The 26217-nt window shown below is 36.7% G+C and overlaps 1 protein-coding gene across 2 annotated transcripts in view; it reads left to right on the top strand.

The window, feature by feature from the left end:
* Nucleotides 1–26217, top strand: part of Shprh (SNF2 histone linker PHD RING helicase) — a 56326-nt gene that overhangs the window by 21248 nt on the left and 8861 nt on the right. For both annotated transcript variants that reach the window (XM_042686863.1, XM_042686945.1), the window contains exons 11-25: nucleotides 1360–1438; nucleotides 4883–5046; nucleotides 5155–5411; nucleotides 6465–6586; nucleotides 9894–9982; nucleotides 11091–11183; nucleotides 12431–12538; nucleotides 13383–13525; nucleotides 14350–14523; nucleotides 14829–14891; nucleotides 16030–16255; nucleotides 17694–17837; nucleotides 19185–19286; nucleotides 20691–20762; nucleotides 21414–21602. In XM_042686863.1, coding sequence (XP_042542797.1) covers nucleotides 1360–1438; nucleotides 4883–5046; nucleotides 5155–5411; nucleotides 6465–6586; nucleotides 9894–9982; nucleotides 11091–11183; nucleotides 12431–12538; nucleotides 13383–13525; nucleotides 14350–14523; nucleotides 14829–14891; nucleotides 16030–16255; nucleotides 17694–17837; nucleotides 19185–19286; nucleotides 20691–20762; nucleotides 21414–21602 — 2025 coding nt within the window. The remainder of the gene's footprint in view (nucleotides 1–1359; nucleotides 1439–4882; nucleotides 5047–5154; nucleotides 5412–6464; nucleotides 6587–9893; nucleotides 9983–11090; nucleotides 11184–12430; nucleotides 12539–13382; nucleotides 13526–14349; nucleotides 14524–14828; nucleotides 14892–16029; nucleotides 16256–17693; nucleotides 17838–19184; nucleotides 19287–20690; nucleotides 20763–21413; nucleotides 21603–26217) is intronic.

Below are 26217 nucleotides of genomic sequence, written 5' to 3'. Positions count from 1 at the left end.
GCCCATTGGAATTACTTTGATACTCTGAATCATTGCTCTGTATTTGGTGCTCAGATACTCTTGGATAAGATGTCAAGATGTGTGTGATACAGATCAAAGCAAATTAGGACTTTTATAAGAACTTCTGCTAACTGGAAAGCTCATTGTGTAGGCTCTGGTACCTTTGAGGAAAACTTGACTTTAGTAGTAGTTTGTTCTCTCTGACAGATAATGATGGTGACAGAAAATGCAGTTACAGAGGACAAAATTATGACTAGCCTTCTTTGTCTAGTCTATAACATAAGCTGAATTCATGAATTAAATCTACTAATACAGGTTTACATTACTTGTATGAAGTGGTGTTGGAAATGTTTTAGTGGTACAGGGGGATTTTTCACTCTCTGTGTGTTTGAACTACCTTATCATTTCAGAGTAGCACAGGCAGCATCCTCATAGTGAGAGCTCTTGTAATGGGAAATGCTGAATGTGATATTCATCAATGAATGTAGAACTATTAAAGCAGGATAAGATAGCGCGTTTGAAGTATAGAGATTCATAGACTGTTTTCATAAGTAAACATATGCCTCACTTATGCACTCTTCCAGTGACTTTTTAACTTTTTTGGCAGTACTGGAGTTTGAACTCAGGGCCTAGTGCTTGCTTAAGCAAACTCTGTACTTCTTAAGCCATACTTTCAGCTCTGTGTTGTGCTATGTTATTGTTGGTTTGAAGATAAGGATGATGGTAGGAATGACGTTGATCAAGATGCATTATACTTATAATCTGAATTGAAACCCCTTTTTACAACTACTTAAAGATAATTTTAAAAATAAAAATAAAAGGTAAAATTTCACCAACTTCACTGCCTAGACTGGCCTCAGATCATGATCCTTCAGTTCTCAGCCTCCTATGTAGTTAGTGTAAGGTATATTAAATAGGTTTCATTAGGTAGAGAACATCATGGGCTATTCAGGCAGGAAAAGAAGTTTATTTACCAAACTGCTGCCCCCTCCCCCCCACCATGCATGGTAGAGAAGGAAGGCTGAAAAAGGAAGGAGGGATCCACCCCTGGGCCAGGACTTAGCTAGGCCAGGGACAGGAAGAGGTGTGGCCAGGTGGGGGAAAGGTGTGGCCACACTGGACCCATGATGTGACCTCAGAGTCTGGGACCCTCCTCAGGTCAGATGGGAGGCATGTGACCAGAGGCAGCCCAGGATGTGACCTAGCAGCAGGGGAAGGTGACTGCTTCCAGGTCTGCCAGTCACCTAGGTAACAGATACTGGGCAGAAACTTAGCCAAGAGGTAGGGAGGTGTCCCTGTGCAGACCTTACAGCTAGGATTCCAGGTGATAACTTTGACTTCTTGTTTCTCTCTCATTAGGCTGCAGAAATGGCTCAGCGACTGACTGGGATTAATCGGTGGTGCATCAGTGGCACTCCAGTACAGCGAGGACTGGAGGGTAATGTAGGCTTTCTGAACATATGAAATGTATTTCAAAAGCCTATTATTTTGGAGAAAATAACATGATATGTTACTGTGTATTAAACAATTAACAAAATCCTTACTCATGTGAATGTGTGTGTATAGTACACTCTTAATAGTTTTAAGCACTTGTCTTTTTTTCCTGCTAGTACTGGGCCAGAACTCAAAGCCTTGCACCTGCTCATCTTGTTTGCTTGACTAGCAACTCTACCACTTGAGTCATACCTCCAGGCCAGTGTTTTGTTGATTTTCTTGAAGATAAAATCTCATAGACTTTTTCTGCCCAGGCTGGCTTTGAACCATAATCATCAGCTTTGTGAGTAGATGGGATTACAGGCTTGAGTCACTACAGTCCAGCTAGCTTTTATTTTTTAAATGAACTTGTTTGGGCTTTTTAGTATTTGAAGATTAGATATCCAGTGAGTAGAAGCATTATCTTAAATAATTATTGTACCTACTAAACAGTATAGATACAGATAAAAATTGAACTCTATTTCAAAATGATTGAAAACAGAAAAAAAGAGCCTGACAGAGAGAGATGGAAAGAGAGGAAGAGGGAAATGGAAGGATGAAGACAGGAAAGAGAGGACAAGGAAAAGAGCAAGAAGGAAGGGAGGAAAGAAAATTAATTTCAATTGGATGTGAGTAATTATTAAAATAGGGACCATAGTTTTCTTTGAATCCATGTAGGACCACGCTTTTGCTAATTCTAAAAGTTACAAAGTTATTAGTAGCTTTATAGTGTCGCATAATAGCATATTTGGTATCCTTAAAACCATTCCTCTGGTTGAGTTTTTATATCTAGTCCACCTCTTTCCTCCCTCTCCCGTGCACACACTGATGTTTCCATGTTAATCTTTTGTTACTTGCTTTGTCCTTGGAAAAGATACTGCATTTTTAACACATCTATTCAAGTTGCAGATACTTAAAAGTTTAAAAAAATGCTGTTTCACATAAAAAAAATTTACAGAAAAACAATTACTAAAATAAAGTTAGGTTGAAAAATTTAAGCATATTTGGAGTACATTAGTTTTTGAGGCATCTTCAATACTTACCTGTCTGAAAATTTTAAGTTTTCATACATTACCTTTGAGTTTAGATTATCCTGCTAAAATTAAAACATCAGCGTCCATACCTGAAAATAAGAGGTTTCTCAATGGTTAATTTTAAGAGAAAAATTTTCTAGGCAAAGAAATCTATATTGAAATACATAATTTAAATGGTTCATGAAGATACTCAATAGAACAATAAGTCAGATTTAGTGATCTGCCTTCACATTTGAAAACTGAAAAATTACATGTAGTTATTAATAAATCTCATTCAGCTCAAAAGTTAGCAGGAAGTTGAGGATATAAGTAGTAGGGTTGAGAGAGATGGGAGAGAAGGATAGAAGGGGTGAGAAGATACATTATATGATAAACCGACATGTTGAGTTAAAACCCCTTTGTATGCAGTTACTTAAAGATAATTTATGAAAAGCAGAAGGGTAGAGACAATAGAAATAATTGTCAGTTGCTTTCTCTCGTTTCAGTGTTTAAAAACATGAATAATCCTTCCTCACTTCCCCGGTAGTTTATTTTACATATGTTGGCAAGACTTTTGAGCACTTGTTACCATTACAAAATCACCGAGTGATTTTTTTTTTTTACATTGTTATTGAGCTGTTTGAGCTTCTTGAAGGTGTAACTGCCATATAATAAAACTGTAACTACTTAAAGTGAGAAATTTAAGAAGTTTTGGCATCTTTGTATATCTATGAATGTATTTCCACAGTAAAATGGCTTAAAGATTACTCACGCTCCAGATCTCCTGAAAAAAAAATAGCTTTTTCCAAACTTTCTAGAATTTTAATAGTGACAAGCATAAAGAAAATTACACTTACCTATAGAATGTTTAAAGATAAAACCTCACCTTGATGGGGGTATGGCTTGTGATAACATGCCTGACTAGCAAATGTACCCTGAGTGAACCCCAGTACTGAAAAAAAAAATGCCAAAAAATATACTTTCTATAGAAATATTTTACAGCCCACTTGTGTGCGTAATTTGATAATTTGGGGAAGTATATCAACAGTTTTCTTTTTTTCTTTTTTTTTTTTGGTCAGTTGTGGGGCCTGAACTCTGGGCCTGGGTGCTGTCCCTGAGCTCTTCAGCTCAAGGCTAGTGCCTACCATTTGAGCCACAGCGCCACTTGCAGCTTTTTCTGCTTATATGATGCTGAGGAATTGATTGAACCCAGGGCCTCATGCATGCAAGGCAAGCACTCTACCACTGAGCCACCTTCCCAGCCCTCAGCGGTTTTCTTTATGTTAAGAAATGCATCACAAATAATTATATAGGGAAAACTGTCTTAGATATATTGAGAGGAAAAAAAAATGGAATATAAAATTGAGTGTCCAAGAAATATATAGAGAGCACCATGCTCCAAAGCTGATAATGGGAGATTTGCTGGATCAGAAAAGAAAACTAGTACTGACAGAATACCATACTTTCTTTTTTGAGTCATTTTTATCCTATATATTGTTATGAGTAACAATGTGGGTAAATCTTACCTGTATTTTTATGTTTTTTTAGAATTAGAATTAATAAATTAAAAGTCATGAGGAAGACTGGATCAGACAATGTCATCAGTGATTCTCCATAACATTTCTGTTATTAGAAATTTTTTTCTGGTTCGATAAATATCACATTGATGTATGATATATAGATATAAGGATACATATATATTATCTAATTTTTTTTGCCAGGCCTGGAGCCTGAACTCAGGGTGTATGCAGTGTCTCTGCACCTATTTTTTGTTCAAGGCTGGCATTCTACCACTTGAGCCACAGTGCCATTTCCGGCTTTTTCTGTGTATATGGTATTGAGGAATCAAAACACAGGGCTTCATGCATGCTAGGCAAGCACTCTGCCACTTGAGCCACAGAGCCACTTCCAGTTTTAGGGGTGGTTAATTGAAGATAAGATTCTCACAGACTTCCCTACCTGGACTGGCTTCAAACTGCAATCTGCAGATCTCAGCCTCCTGAGTAGCTAGGATTACTGGCCTGAGCCACCAGTGCCCAGCTGATATATGTTATTTCTTATTTCTTATGTATCCTTTAGTCAAGCATACTCAAGTACTTTTTCTAGGTTTTCTCTCTGGTGGCAACTTTACAGATTTTTCATTAATTACAAGTTTAGTTTAACTGTTCTATAAGCTTTCCATTTTAGTATTTAGAAAAAATGTAAAGCAAAGTAGATTCTCAATAAATGTAAATTGCACTGAAATTAAATTTCAGATTAAAGACACTAAATCTACATTTTAATTCATGGACAGTACTTTGCGCTTTATTATATCTGTGAAAGTGCTTATTCAAAATAATAACTAAGAAGTACAGAAACAGTTACTCTCCGTGTCTGGTGACCTTTTGTCTTTTCAGATCTTTTTGGCCTTGTGGTGTTTCTTGGCATTGAACCTTACTGTATTAGACATTGGTGGGTTCGACTTCTCTATCGCCCTTACTGCAAGAGGAACCCTCAGCTCCTGTACAGTTTTATTGCCAAGATACTGTGGAGGTCTGCAAAGAAAGATGTGATTGACCAAGTCAGTATGCTAAATTTTATTAAGGATATTATAAGAAGAAAGGAAATTGGGATGAAAAGCAGAATTGCCAAGTGAAAGAAATCTTTATTTCCAAACCCTCTAATACAGATCCAGATACCACCTCAGACTGAAGAAACCCACTGGCTCCACTTTTCTCCAGTGGAGAGACATTTCTATCACCGTCAGCACGAGGTCTGCTGCCAGGATGCAGTGGTGAAGCTCAGGAAGATTTCTGACTGGGCTCTGAAGCTCAGTAGCCTGGACCGAAGGACCGTCACCTCCATCCTTTATCCACTGCTGAGGCTTAGGCAGGCCTGTTGCCACCCACAGGCTGTTCGCGGGGAGTTCTTGCCACTCCAGAAGAGGTTTGTACAGTTTCCTTACCCTGTTCTTGAGAGAACCTGGTACCTAGACAGTATTTAAGCAGTTACCTTTGGGCCCATAGTTCCATTCAGGGACTTAAAACTGGGTGTCAATTGTTTCAGTGATGTGTTTTAATCTTTGTATGGAATCTCATTTGTGGAAGACAGTCATATCAAAAAAAAATTTGTTTTGAACATCTCCTTTAAAGTGAGGACTATTGTCCTAATTTTATTGTGGTGTGTTTGGTTGCCTTTTTGGTTTGGGAAAATTTTCTTGGCTGTGCTTTAGATTTGAAAGGCCTTTGTTACGTTTCTTGATTCTTAGGGAGTTAGATGACCTCTAAAGATTTTTTTTGTAATTATGTTAGCCATATTTTGGCTTTGCCTTCCAAAAAAATCTTAGGGAATATTTGTCCATAATACTCTTATCCCAGAATTTTTTTGTGAATCAGACTATAACTCAAAAACTGGCCTACTTTTGAAACTTGGTATTAAAAGCAGAATTTAGGTTCCATAAAAAAATATCAAGAAGATTAGATTTTTACTTTTGCCTTTCAGTAGATTATAGACAAATAGGAGAAAAAAAGTGAGAAGTTGTAGCTCAAGTGGTAGAGTACCAGACTTGAGCAGAAAAGCTAAAGGACACCACCAAGACCCCCACTTCAAGCCCCAGTACTGCCCCCCCATACACACACACACACACAAAAGGGTCTTGTGCTCTTTATTTTGTGTAGTACAGCATTCCTATTGTTATTTATGGATTTTCTTTTTTTTTTTTTTGCGGGGATGGAGGGGCACATGGCAGGGTGGCATGTCAGTCATGGGCTTGAACTCTGGGTCTGGGCACTGTCCCTCAGCTCTTCAACTCAAGGCTAGTGCACTTGAGCCACAGCACCACTTCCAGCTTTTTTTTGTGTGTTTGTTTTGTTTTTATGTGGTGCTGAGGAATCGAACCCAGGGCCTCATGCATGTGAGACAAGCACTCTACTATTGAGCCACTTTCCCAGCCCCTATGGATTTTCTTTCTAGACTTAAATAGTTTCCCTTTACTTTCAGCACTATGACAATGGAGGAACTGCTGACATCTTTGCAGAAGAAATGTGGAACTGAATGTGAAGAAGCACATCGACAACTGGTGTGTGCCCTCAATGGCTTAGCGGGCATCCACATCATTAAAGGTAGAAGGTGATTGCTTTGATATCTCTGAATCTTCATAGAGGCTTTGAAGAAGGCTAATCGTAGTCAAAATTGGCGTACTCCAAAAAAGATGTGATCACTCACTGCTGCTTGTTGTTAAAGTAGAGAGCTCAGTGCAGAGCACCACAAAATCTTCCTGGTTACGTGTGCTTTGTCCCATTCTTTGCCAATTTGGGAAATGTGTTTGGGTTATTAAGTAAAATTAGATATGAATAAAGACATACTTTGACGATGCCAGCCTTGGTCCTTTCATAGTGAACAACAACCACCATGTGTACATTAGAAGAACAGTTAAATGTTGACACGCAGAAATTTGCATTTTCAGTAGATCACAAGGTAATGTTCCCAGCCATTTGATTTGCCTATTAGTTATTACTTCTTCACCAGAGCCGCTAAAACTAGAAAGTGGCTCAGAGTCCTTTGTATTGGGGTGGAATTAGAAGCAATCTCAAAACTGAATACCAGCAGCACTAGACAAGAACTAGAAAAGATGAGCCGTCTTAACCTGCTGAAGATGTCACTCTGGAACTTGAATATATTCATGATTTCTGGATTACAGTTTCTTCAGTAAAATATAAATAATGCATGTGCTTTATCTTCCCCAAAGAATACTATTTTTTTGTTGTTGGTCACAGGGCTTGAACACAGGGTTTGGACCCTGTCCCTGAGCTAGTTTTGCTCAAGGCTTACTTTCTACCACTTTGAACTACAGCTCCACTTCCTGGTGGTTTTCTGCTGGTTAATTGGATATAAGAGTCTTAGTGGACTTTCCTGCCTAGGCTGGCTTTAAACCATGATCTTCCCATCTCAACCTCCTGAGTAGCTGGATTACATATAGGCACCTGTGCCCAGCAAAAATGTTATTCTTAACATGAAACTTGGAAACATACTTTTTAGAAACATTATAGATGAAGATGTTGTTATATTAAGTGATATCAGATGGTAACAACTTTCACCTTGCTGCAATGCAGATTTTATTATTAATAACTAAAGTAGGAGAAAAGAGACATACGTATTTTGGACAAATTAGGCAGATATAGCACCTACAACTTTGTGAGAAAATCTTCCCTTTCAGACATTACATAGAAAATCCTCAATTTGGCCAACAATTTGCAAGTTTGTACTTTCTCTAATAATTTTTATCCTTACCGTCATCATTTCGGTTGTTGAGGATATCCTGTGGCTATGTAGGCATCAAGCTGTAATTATTTGTACCTTACAACATATAGAAAAAGAATAATAAGGCAATTCTAAGAATTTTTGTTTGGAGCCAAGAATGGTGGTTCATGCTTATAATCTCAGGAATACTGGAAGCAGAGATGTGTAGAATTTCCCTTGAGTCTAACCAGGACAAAAAGTTAGAGAAGCAAACCTCTTTCTCCTATGTTCCAGTCTCAACAAACAAGCTGAGCATACTAGGGTGACTTGTAATCCAGCTACATGGGAAACATAAGTAGGTAGACCTCCATCCAAGGCTGGGATAGACAAAAAAAGAAAAGAAATGAGACTGTCTAAAAAAGTAACATGAACAGAAAGGTCATGTGGCTGAAGTGGAAGAGCACATGAATTCAAATGCCAGTGCTGAGTTCATCCCCTACTACTGGCAAAACAAACAAACAAACAAAAAGTAGAAAATTAAACTTTCAGCAGTGTAACGAGGTAAAAAAAATGTGCCATTTCTGATACCAGTTTTTTTAATAGTAATTGAGTAGGCTAACTTTATCATTACAGTGTATAGATTGCATGAGTATCACAAGTTGAGAAGGACATGTCCTTGCCCCTGAACATATATGACAACTAGATGTACTACTGGAAACATAATATTATACTTGCCTGAGATGGCTTTTTGTTTTTTTGTTTTTGAGAGAGAGGTCTCACTTTGCAACTAATGCTGAACATTGAAATTCCTTGACATTGCTATGTTGCTCTCTATCCCTGGCCTGACTGAATACCAGGATTGCAGCCATATGTGACCATGCCCAGCTAGAAATGTTCATTTTTATAGATTATATCTTATGTATTCACATTTGTTTTATATCTATTTTGTTTTCATAATTGTCCTTTGATTGCGGTGTTATTCCCATTTTACTGAAGGAAACAAGTTAAGTTGCTTTCTCAAGATTATAGCTAGGAAGTGACAGAATGTACCCTGAATCATTTGATTTCTAATCAAGTTTTTTAAAATATTTTTATTATGCTGTGACTGCTTTACAAAACAGACATTTATAAACCTTATTATGTGATCTGCAGTGGGTGGAAAACTCAGACAGTTTTCTAAAATCTGATTGATAGAATAGTTGTAGATTGTCGTAAGAAAACTAAATTTCAGCTTTTTCATCTTGATTTTAAAATTTCATTCCACATTTTATTGTAGGTAATTATAACTCAACAGTTTTGGCAGTGAGTGAATTTCCTTTCTTGGTCTTTCCTTTGTCTTCTTTGCAGATGTATTGTTGCCTTTCCCTGCAGTGGATTTAGGTGTGGGAAAGGAAGGTTCCTAATCTGATTATTTCCAAATACTGTCAGCCCAGCAGCGTCAGCATGTGGTGGACGATATACATTGCAGAAGCACCCACTGCTCTTTCCAGATGTTTGCCCCTGCAGTCCCATTGTGCTGCCTGCTCTCTGTGCATGGAATTCTAGCAAACTAGAACTAGTTATTATGAGAATCCCTGTCAGAAAGTTTATTTTTCAATATAAGTTTTTAAAGATCATATATATATATATAATTTATTTTGGGGGGGGGGGGGTCTGGACATGGGGCCTGAACTCTGGGCCTGGGCACTGTCCCTCAGCTCTTCAGCTCAAGGTTAGCACTCTACCACTTGAGCCACAGCGCCACTTCCGGCTTTTTTCTTTTTGTTTATGTGGTGCTGAGGAATCGAACCAGGGCCTCAGGCATGCAAGGCAAGCTCTCTATCACTGAGCCACCTTCCCAGCCCCCTAAATATATTTTTTATAAATATGTCTTTCTAGTTGGAAAATATAGCTACAATAAACAATGGTAGATTAGGTAAAGGTACAAAAAGAACTGTGTAATCAGATTCTTTAAGTTTAAACTGAGACACTCATAAACTGAAACAACTAGGTTAAATCCCTTCAAAAAGTCCGTGAACTAAAGGGGTAGGTTCATAGGCCAGGAGTAAATTGCTTGGACACTCAACATCCATCCCTAAAAATAGTTATAATCATGAAGTTACATAATAGGGCCTTTTAGATTATAGATAAGTAGATGACTGTGTGGAATAGGATCATGATTCAAGTGTTTCAAACACCTATATCCTCCAGGTGAGCACACCTTAGCGGCAGAGCTATACAGGGAAGTACTGCGCTCATCTGAGGAGCACAAGGAGAAACTCAAAACTGATTCACTTCAGGTGAGTAATAGCTAACATGTTTCAGTTTTGTATTTTTTTTCAACAAAATAATGTTTCTAAGTGTTTAAGACAATAAAGGGTGATGGATAGACCTAAGTCATGATCACTCCTTGTAGCCAGGTTTTATTCTTTTTACTAAGCACCGAAAAAAAGATTTGTGTGTATAATAAAATTTAAGAATTACTATTTCCATCTGCTCAGATCAGTTTGGGCCAGGACTTATAACAAAGTAAATTTACAATATACATCAGAAATACAGCTCTCTAGTTAATTGTGATTCAAAGAGTAGAGCTAGTTTTATCACTTTTACATCTGAACATAACATTCTTCACATGGTTTTTACCAAAAACAAGAAAAGATTAGTTTTACTCGGCAATGTAACCAACAAAAATAAAACCTATCTAATGATCCTTTAATTTAACTTTAGGGTTTTGGGTCTTTTTGAAATTTCCGTTTTAACACCAGATCATGTACAAGCTCTTTTAGCCTAATGGAACATAGCGGCCACCTTATTAACCTTGGCAAGTTTTGGTGAGTTGACTTTTTTTTTTTTTGCCAGTGCTGGGGCTTGAACTCAGGGCCTGGATATTGTCTCTGAGCTTCTTTTGCTCAAGGCTAGCACTCTACTACTTAAGCCACCACACCAACTTCCTGTTTTTCTGAGTAGTTTTTTTTTGAGATAATAATCTCATGGATTTTCCTTCCCCAGGCTGGCTTTGAACCACAGTCTTCAGACCTTAGCCTCCTGAGTAGCGTGAGCCACCAGTGCTTTGCTGAGTAGACTTTTTACCATCCAGAATAAAAATGACGGGACTTACATGATCACTTGGGTATTTGGAGAAAATATGTGGGAGCAGAGAGGGGAGGGTAATATAACATAAAATGTAGGGTTTGTTTTTTTTCTCTTTCTCTAAAGTCTTCAGTTCCAGCTCATTCCCTTTGCAACGTTCAGGCTCAACATGCCCCAAGTAACCTTTATAGAGGCAAAGCATTTGGTGATATAATTTTAATGATGGAATTAAATGCTCCCTGCACCATACAAATCATACATTTTCTTCAGAGTCTACTGCACTACCTATCATAGGTTTTATCTTTTGTGTATTGGTAGAGACTTCATGCTACACATAACTTGATGGAACTGTTAATGGCCAAACACCCAGGGATACCTCCTACCTTACGAGATGGCAGGCTTGAGGAAGAGGTAATTATTCTCTTTTCATTCTGTTTGTAAAAGTTTGCTTTTTTTCAAGCATTATACCCTACATAGTTGATATTTCAACTATAGGGCATGCAACATTTAAATCAGTGCAACCATGCTTTGGTGTCCCAAACATTGCTATAGTAATTTTGGATGTAGAGACTAGCCTACTCCATATTATGGCCTACTCCATATTATTTTCCTTGTCAGAGCATCTGCTTATAGGCATAGTATCTGGTAATTATTACACATCTGGCAATAATAACAAATTAAACAACTTTGTTGATCTCAAGGCAAATCTACAAGAGATACAATTTAGTAAATATACAAAGAGTTGTAGTTTCTCCACATTCTACTTATTATTTAAGCTAGTAAATAAACTCAAATTTTCTCAAGTATTTCTTTTAAAACCTTTTCTCTATAATAAGTGTTTTGTATTGAGTTATTATGAATTATTCCACTGTACATTATTAATTATAGTTCTTTTCCAGAGATTTCTGCCTTTTTTGAAGATTATAGGAGAGCAAAGCTACAATTAAAAGAGTAGATATGGTTGAAATATATTACCTGGAAGTAGAGCCTTATTTGAATCAGCAAGTTAAACTATGAATGCATAAGTATGCACAACTTTTGACTGCACTATTTTTAAATCAACTATTTATTTTAATTGGTAAAAGCGCATATGTTTATGGTATACAACATGATTTGTTTTTTGAGTTAGTCTTACTGTGTAGTACCAGTTGACCTTGAAATTGTTATTATGTAGCCCAGGGTGATCTTGACCTCAGGATACTTCCTGCCTGCCAGGTGTGTCCAAATACAACTGGTTACAACATATTTTGATAAAGATAAACATGGAATGGCTAAATCAGACTAAATAATGTATCCCTATTACCTCACATAGTTGATTTTTTAGTATGAATACCTAAAATATATTCTCAGCAATAAATTGTTAGTAAGCATATGATGATAAAATTGTATCCGTTGACTCATATCTTCAGTCTCTCCAGCTCCTGACAACCATTCTGTTCTATTTCTGTGACTTTTTTAGATTCCACATATTAGTGAGATCATACAATATTTGTCTTTCTGTGCTTGGTTTGTTTTATTTAGTATGAAGCCTTCAAGGCTCACTTATATTATTGAAAGTATTTAATTCAAATAACTTTAAATATCTGCAGTGATCACATTGTTCTTCACCCATCTAGACCTGGAGCAGAAGTTGATCTTTATTTTCTATCTCAACACAGGCCAAACAGCTTCGAGAGCACTACATGACCAAGTGCAATACAGAAGTTGCCGAAGCCCAGCAAGCCTTACAGCCTGTGCAGCAGACCATCCGGGAGCTCCAAAGAAAGGTACTTCTCAAGATACTTCTCAAGAGACACAGCCACTGTGATTCATACTTACCTAGTCCACTGCCTCTCACTCAGCACATGATTATTTATAATAAGTAATGCTTATTGGTGAAGGATCAGATTCATAGATTGATCACTGTGTTGTGGTTCTGTTTCATTTCTGTTATGCTATGGTGGGTGTGTTCTTCCCTTGGTTATATAACTGGTTGCTTTCTGGAGAGTGTAAAGACTTCTATAACCTGTTGTCTTAAACATATATTGTTCCAAAATCTTTTAAGATGTTAGAACATTAGTGGACTGTGTGCCATTCATACTCCTTTCTTAAGTTTCTGTGTGTGTTATAACGTCAGTAGAAAAAATCCAAAGAAAAGACTACACAGTATGATTTTACTTTTAAATGTTTATCAATTTTCCACATTTTTGTCTCCCACGTTTATTAATTTAAATATTGGGCACAGAATTTTATTTATTCATTTAATGGAATCTAATTCCATTGTCTTGGGTTTTCTTTTTCCTTCTGAAAAAAACCTGTGACCTTACCACAATCAGAGTGAGTAGCTAATCATCATTTTTGTGACCTATGTTTTTAATACAGCTTTCCTCTGCCATTACATAAATTCTCATTCATGCAGTATTGCAAAAAAAAATTACTATCTTTAATTATGTATGTAAATGAGTATTTTATCAGTTTATGTAGATTCTGTGTACTATCTACCCTGTTTTATAATTCTTTGGAGAATAGCATTTATTGGTTATTTTGTATTTTTTACATCACTTCTCCCAGTTACGGGATCATAGTGAATACTGAAACAAAATAATCACTAAAAAACTACTTTCCTTATAGATTCGTTCTAATTCTCCCTGGTGGCTGAATGTAATCCACAGAGCAACAGAATTTTCCCTGGATGAAGAACTTGTACAACGAGTGCGTAATGAAATAACCAGCAACTACAAACAGCAAACTGACAAGCTTTCTATGTCAGAAAAGTAAGAAAACAGTTCAAAATATAAAAACCTAGATGAGTAATCATGCCCATGTTCAGGTCATTTGGTACTAGAAGGTCCCATTTACAATTAGAACATACTATAGTTTTAGGCATCAGGGTATTCAATTTCAGTATATAACAAATCATCTTCATAATTTCTAGTTTTTCATTTTTCATAGTTTCCTTGATAAGCCATTAATACGTATCTGTAACTTTTTCCTCAAACCAAATTTGAGCACAACTCCTAACTCTGCCTCATAACTCATACTTTTTGATCTGTGAATCTTAATTTGTTATACTTTATTTCTTAAGTACGATAGCAATTGAAACTTTACAAGATACATGCTTGGCAAAGTACTTGGCATATAATAAATTCTCAATTGAAATTTATTATTCATATTAGTTCTTTATAACAAGAAATATGACTCGACCATTTCTCCTCTCAGTGTTCTGTTTTTATGTTCAGTCCTGTAGTTATCTCTCCATATACAACAAGAATGTCAGAGGAACAATCTGTGGTCATTCAGCCTTATAAAGAAAGATTCTTCAACAATAATTTAAACAGAGAGATATTCTGTTTTCTAACTCTTTTAGTTCCTGAACATAGAACTATCATGCATTTTTGGTATCTAATAATCAGCTGAGTTTTTCTATACCTTTACTACTAGTAGTCATTGGCTCCACTCTGAAGGAAAGCTCACCCAAATGTAAACTTTGGGTGAATGTAGCACATAGTTTCAATTTTTGGTTGGCAATCATTTTCTGAATTTGAGGAATTGACCTTATAATTCTCCTCTTGTGTATGGTGCTGGTGATGGGAATCAGGTTCCGAGACTGCAGAGGTCTTCAGTTCCTACTTGCAACACAAATGGAAGAGCTAAATAAATTCCAGAAGCTTGTAAGGGAAGCTGTAAAAAACCTAGAGAAACCTCCGTCTCGTGATGTTATTGAGTCTGCAACAGTCTGCCACCTGCGACCAGCCAGACTTCCTCTCAACTGGTAGGTAAATGAAGAAACCAAGCAGTGAAGTGACATCATCCCGTTGAGCTAACACTTACCTGAGAAAAGGAATAACGGCTCATAAGATAAAAGCATTTTTTATTTTCAGTACTGGAGTAGAAGGAGATATATTAGTAAAAATAACACAATTCAAGGACCTTCTGTTTGGAAACCATGTAATTCTTTTTTTCTAAAATAGCATATCTATTATAAAGAAAAAAAATGAAGGACAAAACACAAAGCCTTTTTTAGAAATCATAAGTTGCTTTATGTTTATGAATATTTTTGTGACATCTCTTTTTCAGCTGTGTCTTTTGCAAAGCAGATGAATTGTTCACAGAGTATGAATCAAAGCTATTTGCTAACACGTAAGTTCCCTATTTGATTATTTCCCACCAGGAAAATTTTATAAGACTTCGTGTTTGATCTTAAGACTATATTGCCCACTGTAGTGATTCTTTTAATTTTTTCTTTTATTCAATTCAATAAACCTTTGGCATTTGATCTTTTAACACAGTTAGGTTTCTCATGCAGAAGTAACCTCTTAAGTATTCTTTGAGAGTCATTTGAGAACGATAAGGTTCCAAATCCAGGAGTCTGATGAATTTTAGCTCAAATCCCTGCCCACTGATATAAGTAAATTAAATTACCTGTCTAACAATTCTTCCCTCATTGAGATTTTAACCAATATTAAATAAATAAATATACATAGCTGTTTACAAAGAACTTAAAATATAATATCGTATAAAAGGGGCTGGGAAGATGGCTCAGTTTGAGCGCTTGCCTTGCATGCCTGAGGCCTTGGGTTCGATTCCTCAGCACCACATAAGCAAAAAGAAAAAAGCCGGAAGTGGTGCTGTGGCTCAAGTGGTAGAGTGCTAGCCTTGAGCTGAAGAGCTGAGGGACAGCGCCCAGACCCCCCACTACCGGACCCCTCCCCCCCCAAAAATAATAATAATATCCTATAAAAAGAGCTACCCCTTATTCCTTGTTATTAATACTCTTTCTTGAACCTTTGTTCATCCTTTTATTGAGATTAATGTAGTCAGTGTGTGCACATAACCACAACCTTAGCAGAACTTTCCTTGATGAACAGACATGGAAATGAAGATCAGCCTAAGTTCCAATTGCCCCAAAAGGAGGAGGGATTGACAGTGTATGACAAATGTACAACTTTTAAATTAGACTGTTGATCTTTTGCTTTTCTTCTTTTTTATCATGGTTAGTGATAGTGGCAGTTATATTTTAATTCTCAGGTTGAGACTTATAGTCTGGAATTTATAGGCATTTCATTATCTCAGGTTACTCTCAAGGAACATTGGACAAATTTATTTGTCCATTTTTATATTTGCTGTTACCTTTCCAAAGTACCACATCCATGATCGTATAGTCATGACATTGAAAGTTGTGTTGACCTTGCTTTTGTATTTGTTCAGACAGATCACTCACTCCCTGTGCTTGCTACCCAATGACACTAGTACCTGTTTTGTTCTGGTATGTTTTCAGGGTCAAAGGTCAGACTGCCATATTCGAGGAAATGATAGAAGATGAAGAAGGACTAGTAGATGATCGAGCCCCTACTACCACACGGGGCCTGTGGGCTGTTAGTGAGACAGAGCGTTCCATGAAAGCAATACTGTCATTTGCAAGATCCCACAGGTTTGATGTTGAATTCGTTGATGAAGGAAGTGCTGCAATGGATCTGTTTGAAGCATGGAAGAAGGAATATAAGGTAGACTATTTTAAGCCTCCCAATACTAAAAGTTCTCCTTTATATTAATTTTAATTGCTACTTCCTTTTTTTTTCTCCTGTTTTTCTAAATCTTCTTTAGAGATTTGAAAGGGTTATAATTTCTTTTTCCCTTAACTGTATTTCTTGTAGCAAAGACTTCTAGTAAATATAATAGTATTTAACGAATTCTATTTGTTTAGTAAAAGATAATCATTAAACTGGTACTTAACATGAAAGCTGTTGGTTAGTTGTGTGCTTCATTCAGTTCTTGCTTGATCTTACCCTGCTATTTTATGAAATTAGACTAGAGTTGTGGTTGTGTTTGTGTTCTTTTTATATTCTCATAAATAACCAAGTAGCAACATCAAACTTGAAGATTAGAGAACAAATGACTGGTACGGTATTTCATACCTGTAAACCCAGTACACCGAAGCTGAGGCAGAAAGACTGGGGTTTTGTTGCCACCTTGGACTACGGAGTGAGTTTGTGGCCAGTCCAGGCTAAATAGACAAATAAACAAATAGATTGAGGAGCATAATGCAGACATCTCAAGCAGCAAGGCTGAAAACCATTTCCATATATCGAGGACAAGTTAGCCTTTTATTTTTACACTCAATGATCCAGTTGTAGTATAACTCTTCATTTGATGTGGTATTTCTGAATTTATTAATTTTGAATTCTTCTTTATCTTGAATTTCTTATCTGACTTTTCAGGTAAGATAGTTTAGAGAAAGGGAAAGTGTTTTGTTTTATGTTATATTTCCATATATTCTTTTTTTAATCTGAAATTTTTGCTGTTCAAAGCAGGTTAACAATTTTTTTCCAAACAAGATATTATCTGAAATATCAGTTGACACACCAGCCAGGATCTATCTCAAAATGTGATGTATATGAAGCAAGCATATCAAAAAATTTAAGCTCCAAACTTTATATGACCAAATTATTAAAGATACTTATCTTTATTCTCTCGTGAAAAGTCTGGAAGAATAAATAAAGGGTTGTGATTTACTCCATTTTTGGCATTGCAGGAAGAATATAGAAGGACAGTAAATGATGTAATTAAAGCTTTCCAGGGAATTCCTACTGATCTCTTTTTTAAACTACGTGGTAGGCACTCCGTTGCATGTTTCAGCATCTTCGTTATATTTTATATTTTGTTTTTAATACTTTTAATATGTGAAATGCTAAAAATATTTTCTAAACAGTTAATTTATGGCCTCACTAAGAAATCTTTGGATATTCTCTTCTGAGAATCTGAAGAGGATGTATCCGATGGAGATGATTCACTCACTCTTCCTTAGCCTAAATATGCTCTGAAGAATTGCTTATTTGTTAGACATTTAATGGAGAGCTTATTGAGGCTGTTGCTCATTATAATCTTACTCGTTTGAACAGTTTCAATCTTGTGCTCCACCACTGCCTTTTTCTGTTCCCTCAGTTGCTTCATGAATATTGGATGACACTAAGGAACCGGGTATCTGCTGTTGATGAACTTGCAATGGCTACAGAACGACTGAGAGTGCGGCATCCCAAGGAGCCAAAGCCAAATCCACCCGTTCATCACATCATTGAACCCTATGAGGTAGATCTCCATCTACAGAAGATGCAGAGCTAGGGCTCTGTAAAGCTCTGTTCATGGGCTGAGCCATTATTTTTGTTTGTTAAAATGGTCAAAAATAAACAATTTCATATTTAATGTATGCTTGCTTTCAGCTGTTTTGGTGTATTTTGTTTCACAGTTGTACATTCATCTGTTTTTGAGTACATCTGTGTACAGAGATTATTGATATATACTGTGTGTGTATATACATAGATAAGATAGAGACATATATCTGTGTGTGCATATATCATATATATATATATCGAGACTTTGCCTTGGTCAGCTCACCACTGTGACATACCTGCCTGGGTATGTGTCTGGGCTACAATTCTCTCTCTCTCTCTCTCTTTTAACTTCCCTCAGTAGCTGGAATGTACATGAACCACGATACCCAGCCTCTTCTGTTGAGGTAAAATCTCACAGGCCTTTCTGCCCAGGCTGGCCTGAAATCATGATCTTCCTGATCTTAAACTACCAAGTAGCTAGAATTATAAGTATTCCTACCCAATTTTAATTTTGTGTTCTACCACAAAATTTATTTCTTTCTACAGAGCTTGGAGACTATAATTTAGAAAAAAATTAAGGTATCATTTGATGCCCTTTCACTTAGATATGAATGTTCAGTAAGTTTTTTGTTTTAAAAATAAATTTCATGCCAGGCACCAGTGGCTCACGCCTGTAATTCTAGCTACTCAGGAGGCTGAGATCTGAGGATCACGGTTCAAGCCAGCCTGGGAGACTTATCTCCAATAAGCCATTAGAAAACCAGAAGTGGCACTCTAGCTCAAGCAGTAGAGCACTTGCTTGAGCTGAAGAGTGAGGGATAGTGCCCAAGCCCAGAGTTCAAGACCCACGACTGATAGAAAAATAAAATTAAATAAATAAATTTCATGGTTAATCCCCAGCAAGGTGCCCTGGAAATCTTCTAATTGAATTCCTTTTGCATGTTCTAATTAGAAGGGAAAGAGGGTAAAGACATTGTTCTTTGAGCTTCCTAAAATCACCGACCAAAGGACCCTATCATTTAGTTTTTCTATATATCATGAATATATTACTGTAAAATGGCACATAAATAGAATTTGGGTTGATTTTGTCTGATTTCAGTTATGTAGGGATATTTTCTTCAAAACAAAAAAAAATCTACATTGAATTTTATCTTCTATAAAGCAAAAAGAAGTCCTACAAAAGTATATTATCTAATAGCAATTTACGAGCTTGAGTTTAATGTATAAGTGGTTTTCTTAAAACAAGACATTGTGTATGTGTAATATAGTTGACCATCTGTCTAAGAGAGAATTAAAAAAATGTCTTTTTGCTGTTTGCTTTTAGGTGGAGCAAAATCGTATAAAACTATTAAATGATAAAGCTGTTGCTACATCACAGCTTCAGAAAAAACTTGGACAGCTTCTTTATCTAACTAATTTGGAGAAGGTACTGTGTTTCATACTATTATCATAAACTAATAACTTCTTCCATTGAAAATATCAACCCTGCAATTCATAGTTTAATAGTACACATATTTTGGTTGTGTTAGTTATATAAGCCAAATCACTAGCCATGTCTACAGTAGCTACAAAGATCACAAAAGATAATAATCTGCAGAACTTATAACTTACACAGGTGATTTTAAAGACACACAGTAAAGTAACTATGTTAATAGACTACTTCAAAGCACTGAGTAAAATGTATTATAATACACCTTCAAATGAAAATTGCATCACATACCATATACATATACCCTTATTTATACAGAATATATCTTTAAATTTGCTATTAGAAATTAAAATATTTGTAAAGCTAATAAATGAGAATCAGAAGATTTGACAATAAAGCTTGAAATTATACACTGTAAAGAACTGCATTTTCGGAATTGTGATTAATATGTTGTCTCAAACATTAGTAAATTAATCGATTATTGGCGAAGATTATTCCATTTTAGTAAGGAATTTGTATTTCATCAGTTGACAGATCACTGTATTAGAACTAGTTAAAGAAAAAGAAAAAAACACCTACATAAAAATATTTTCAAGTACAGGGCTGGGAGGGTGGCTCAGTGGTAGAGCTCTTGCCTTGCATGCATGAGGCCCTGGGTTCGATTCCTCAGCACCACATAAGCAAAAAAAAAAAGCCAGAAGTGGCGCTGTGGCTCAAGTGGTAGAGCGCTAGCCTTGAGCTGAAGAGCTGAGGGACAGCACCCAGGCCCAGAGTTCAGGCCCCACCACTGGACCAAAAAAAAAAAAAAATATTTTCAAGTAAAATAAAATATTTCCAGATAAAAACTCAAAGAATTCATCCTTGCAAAGAATTCATACTACAAAAAACATTAAAGGAAATTCTTTGGACTAAAGAAAATTTATCCCAGATTGAAGGATGGAACTAAAACACAGAATTAAAGGAATTAAATGAAGATTAATTATATAGGTAAATAAAAAGGAATATTAATTGTTTAAAGCAACAGTACTGTTGAATGGCATATACAACATATACAGAACTAAATTTGTGATAGCAGCATGAAGGAGATGAGCAGAGGTGAACTTTTATAGGATTCTTTCATACTTCAGAAAAATAGCCAAATTATCACACATTAAAAAACATGACCTAATTAAACAGACACCTAACTACAGCAGAGTATCTCTTTTTATCTGTATGCAAAAGACATTTACTAAAATCAGTTTATGCTTTTCTAGGTTTTTTTCATATCTTGAATAAATTCCTTTGGAGTTAATAGTATTAGGTACATATAAAGTATATGTCATATCATTCATTAGATTATTTAAATAGCAACTACCAACAGTTATTTTCATTAATATGTTTTTGTATTCTATTTTTTCCTAGTCTCAAGACAAAACGTCAGGAGGTATTAATCCAGAACCATGCCCAATATGTGCTCGACAGCTGGGAAAGCAGGTGAGTCTCTCTCTCTCTCTCTCTCTCTCCCTCTCTCTCTCTCTCTCTCTCTCTCTCTCTCGCTTTCACTCTGGTTCCTTTCTTTCTTTCTACTGACCTCTCTCCCTGCCTTTACTTTGCTCATAACTTGCATGAAAACCAAGTATTACCTTCTATCTTAAAGGGAGAACTGGAGACCAAATGCCTGTCATCCTAGCTATTTGGCATAGATCAGGAGGATCATAGTTCTCAGCCAGCCTGATACTTTATCACAACCAATAAACTGGGCATGATATTGTATGTCTGTAATCCAGTCTGCATAGAAAAGCATAAGTAGGATCCTGGTCCAGACCTTTATCCAACAAAAACACAAGACCCTTTCTGAACAATAACCAAAAAGCAAAAGGAGCTGGGGCTGGGGCTTAGGTTCTTGTGTAATTGGTGGGAAAGAATGTGCAGAATGACTCTGTCTTTTTCATTAGAGAGGAATAATTTTGAACATATTTACAAGGACAAATTTGTGTTCAAGTAACTTTTGAAAAGTAACATAATTGTAGAAATATAATGCAGCGCACAGGTTTACTGAAGTAGTAAGATTGAGTCATTTCCCCCTTGTTACTGTGCTAGTCTTGAAGGCACTTAATGAAGCTCTCTCTCCGTTTTCTTTTTTAGTGGGCAGTGCTGAGCTGTGGACACTGCTTCTGTAATGAATGCACCTCTATCATTATTGAGCAGTACAGCGTGGGGTCTCACAAAAGCTCCATCAAGTGTGCCATCTGCCGCCAGACCACATCGCACAAAGAGGTCTCCTACGTCTTCACCTCAGAGAGAGCAAGCCAGGAGGAGGACATCCCAGTGAAGGTAACACGGATCCACCATGAGTGCACTGCAAAAGGCACATAGTAGAATCAGAACAGAATTGGCACCATGAATCTGGAGAGACCACCACCAGGGTTTAGAAATATGTTGACACTTCAGCTTCAGCTTTGCTATTGGCTTTGTGGGAGGAGCCCAGCAGTGCTTTGTACTGGGTGGCCGGAGCTAGCCACGTCCACTAGGTGAAAGGAATTTCCCTGTCAGCTCTTCTGTTCAAATTAGATTCTGGGTAAATTGGACATTTACTCAAAGAAAGCTTTCATTCAAACTTGGATTTCAAGGGGAAAAAGATGTTTCCAATAAAACTGAAGGAAAAAAAAATAGCTAATTGCTGACATTAATAAAGACTGCTAAAAGAAATACTATAGACTGAGAGTTCAGAGTAATATTTCAGAGTTTATTTACTTTATTTTTCCCTTGCTTCAGTCAAAATCCTAAAGAAATCTCTTAATTGAAAATATAAACACGATCCACAATTGGACCTTCTATCCAAGAATATTAATTTAATGAAAAATCTTTACTAGCCAATTTTTTTCTAGCTTTAAAAAAATATATTTCTGAATTTTTTCTTATCAGATTTACAAAGGTCAAATCAGAATAGTATAATGATGATTATGGCCTAAAGGATTCATTTCATTTGGAGAGGTTTAAGTGGTAGAGCCCTGCCTAGCCCATGTATGACCTCAGTTGAACCCTAGTAACACACACACACACACACACACACACACACACACACACACACACACACACACACACACACACACACACACACACACACACACACACACACACACACACACACACACACACACGGAATAATTTAGAGAATGGTAGTACTCACTCTCTAGCAAGGAGAATCTTCTTCATGAATCCCTTTTTCTTCTGAGTTTTGGTAGTTTTGATGGTCACCACTACCCTGTCCCCCTTCCACTTGCTTCCTAATCCTGTAGTTCTCTCTTTCCTTTCCCAAGAATATTGTCCTCTTAGTTCTCCTATCTCTTCTATCTCTTCCTCTAGCTGCAGGCAGCCCAGAAGCCACAAGTAGCATTCATTGCTAGGAAGAGGGAGCTCAGCCTTAAATGGTGAAAGCATTCTTCACAGTACAAGGAACCAGCAATGAGGCAGAACTGCCGTGTCAGACTTCAGGCAGTGAGGTTGAGGAAGGGATTATGCTAGCTAGCTCCTAGTAAACAGCACAGTCTCTGTGAAACTGAGTCATTGAGCCCGTGACACCCAAACACCTGCTCATTTTATGGCAGTTTTCCTAGACACACAGGACAGTTACAAGCACTGCCCTGTTGGGACAGGGATGTCAGTATTGAAACATTTTTTATTTTGCTCTCCTTCTTGCCTGTCATGGCTATTGATAAACACATAAGTGACTTGAAGCATCTTATTTAAAAATTTTTAAGATTATAGACTTTGCTGAAGTTACAAATTTCTTTTTGCTACAGATGGATTTGTTACATTTCCTATTTGTTATACATTTGACAGAATGTTTCACCCATTTCCCAAACAAGTGTTATCACTCTTCCTCGGAATTTTCTCATGCTTCCTCTCACATTGCTACTTCTGCCTCTTATTACCTGTTACCTCTTCTGACTTCTGTCACATTTCTGCCCACTGTCTGTTTGTTACTTTCTTCTTAAAGCATCTTCTCATTTCAGACTTCAGCTCACTTTTTGGTTTTTGGTTTTTGGTTTTGTTTTTTTTGGGGGGAGGGGGGTCCGGTCGTGGGGCCTGAACTCTGGGCCTGGGCGCTGTCCCTCAGCTCTTCAGCTCAAGACTAGCACTCTACCACTTGAGCCACAGCACCACTTCTGGCTTTTTTTTTCTGCTTATGTGGTGCTGAGGAATCGAACCCAGGGCCTCAGGCATGCAAGGCAAATGCTCTACCACTGAGCCACTTTCCCAGCCCACTTCAGCTCACTTTTATGAGTGGAACTTCTCCATTACATGGTTCTGTCACCTATGTTAGCATGGAGAAAGAAGTGATCATATAGGAAATAAAGATGAATCTATATAAATGACTGAGGTGTTACTTCCAAATTTTAGAGATACTGGTTTCCACAATTCTTAACCTTTTCACATTGTTGCTGATTGTCAAATCCTTGACACTTAGTAGTTTATATTGAGAAGTAATTTTTTGTTTTTATTTGAAATGTTCATGTTGTATTTCTGTCAAAATTCTATTCATTGGCCAGGCACTGGTGGCTCATGCCTAGCTATTTAGGAGGCTGAGATCTAAAGATCATGGTTCAAAGCCCCCCTGGGAAGGAAAGCCATGAGGTTCTTATCTCCAGTTAACCATAAAAAGCCAGATGAAGAGCTGTGGCTCTAGTGGTAGAGTGCTAGCTTACAGCACAAAAATTCAGAGGCATTGCCCAGGCCCAGAGTTCAAGTCCCAGGACAACAACAACAAAAGATTCTTACATATTGCAGATAATCATATAACTAGAGTTAAATAAAAGCTATTTGAAGAATATGCTATTAAGTATTCTTTGGTGGCTTTTGCTAGTGGTGTTGTAGAAGTTAGATAGAAATTTCATGATGTAAGGAATCCTACTGATTGATTGTAGAAATTAAAAAACATCCCTTTGGTAAATCCACTTAAAGATCAGATCTTCCCCTAATGGTATGACAGTGTTTCTAAGTGAACTTTGGAACTTACTGAGCATTTCATAGAGTAAACAAAATTCCCCTTGCAAGTCCTGACAACTGCCAAGCATTTTGGATGAACTAGGTCTCCTGGCAGAACACAGGCCCCACGTGGCATGTTCCCTCTGTCTTGTGTCTCACAAGATTTCATCAAGAGCGTTTTTGACAGTAGAGAGGCTGGTGCAACAGTGGACAAGATTCTTATGTCTAAGAACTTTCTGTCCAGGACAAACGCTCTACATAGCTACAGCTATCAAAACAGCCCTTTTCCTCCCCACCACCAAAGCACCAGAAGAAGGCTTTGAGTGTCTCATAAGCAATTGGCTTGCTTTTCAGGCACATTTCCATGAATTTATCATTGTATGTAAGGTATGATCCAAGAACCTATTTTCAACAAACAAGCCTACTGACGGTAGAGATGTCTGCATAAGATATTCTCACACAAATGTGAGAGGAAGCAATGGGAAAAATTAGAAGAGGGATAAGACTTGTTTGGGAAATGGGTGAAACATTTAGTGAAATATGAATACTTTCAGAAAAACATAAAACTTTGATTAAAGTAGGCATAAAATAATTTAGTAGATCTAAAAGTGATTGTATCTAAACATATAAAATATAAATTAAATTTTGTATATGAGATGTACATAAACATTAACTAGTAAATTTAGAATGCAGTGTATGCTGTTTTAATACATCATGACTTCATCTAAGTTATCATTAAAAAAAATAGTTTCTGTTCACTAGCCACATTAGCATTTATATTTCATAACTATTAATAGGCCTTGTACTAAAAGTAACCATGATGTACAATAAATTGAACACACAGTAGAGATTTGCTTTATGAAATTATTGGTAAGAAAAACTTAACCATTTATGAAGTTTAAACTCCTATCTAAATCTGGAGACATTACTCCTGAGACAGGTCTATACTCAGTTTCCTGAACAAGTAAAGCAATGCTTACCATAATCGATACTTAGTACACATTTGAGTGGATGATGAATGGCAAATGATTCAGTAGTGTTTCCATTAAACATCCAAAAACCTTTGGATCCAAACAAATTTGTTATCTAATTGTAGACATATCTTCCATATCCAGAAAAAAGAGGTAGAGTATATGCAGTATAAAAGTAGAAATACCATTTACCATAGATAACTAAGTAGAATGATTGAAGTCCTAGAGAAAGGAATGTAATCCCAGTTCTACCATTTAAGTTTGACCTTTGACAAAACAGTATTTCAAACACTCCAGTCAGTTGGAACTTTTTTTTAGCTAGCCTCATTCCAATGTCACCTTTATTTGGTTGACTTTTCTCTGAAGTTCTTCAAGATTCAGCCACCACTCTACCCCTTCCTTGATTTTATGAATGGAGCTAAGCAAGACCATGGGAATGCCAACTAGTATGTAGTGAAAAGAGTATGTATATATATGTATATATGTGTGTGTGTGTGTGTGTGTGTGTGTGTGTGTGTGTGTGTGTGTGTGTGTGTGTGTGTGTGTGTGTGTGTATATTATATATGTATGTTTTATTTATATATATAAATCACAAGGTGACATAAGAACTAAACTGGAGACAAAGGAATACAACGTGCAACACACTCTTGGTTCCATTTCATGGATTGGCATACCTTCTTTCAAATTGTGTCCCAGTATTCACTATTATTGAGAAGTCACCAAAGAAAATATAAAACCATGATACCTTTCTAGTCTTTGAGTACTACTTTTGTTTCTATAGAAGGCAAGTAGCCCTTTGATGCTGCTGGAAGGAGATCTCCAATCTGTCCTCCCCTTTTGCTTTCTTGGCTAGACAGAGGATCTCAGCAGACAGGATTGCATGTGACAGAAATAAGGTGAAGCCAGCGCATCTTTCTACACCATACACCCCCAATAAAACTACTTCAGGGAATAAAATACATCGCCCTATTCTACCATTGCATTAGTAA

The sequence above is a fragment of the Dipodomys spectabilis genome, unplaced genomic scaffold (assembly GCF_019054845.1).
Source record: "Dipodomys spectabilis isolate Male_0828 unplaced genomic scaffold, ASM1905484v1 ptg000001l, whole genome shotgun sequence".
Taxonomy (NCBI): domain Eukaryota; kingdom Metazoa; phylum Chordata; class Mammalia; order Rodentia; family Heteromyidae; genus Dipodomys; species Dipodomys spectabilis.
The sequence above is the reverse complement of the archived record's forward strand: the minus strand, read 5'-3'. Positions and strand labels throughout refer to the sequence as shown.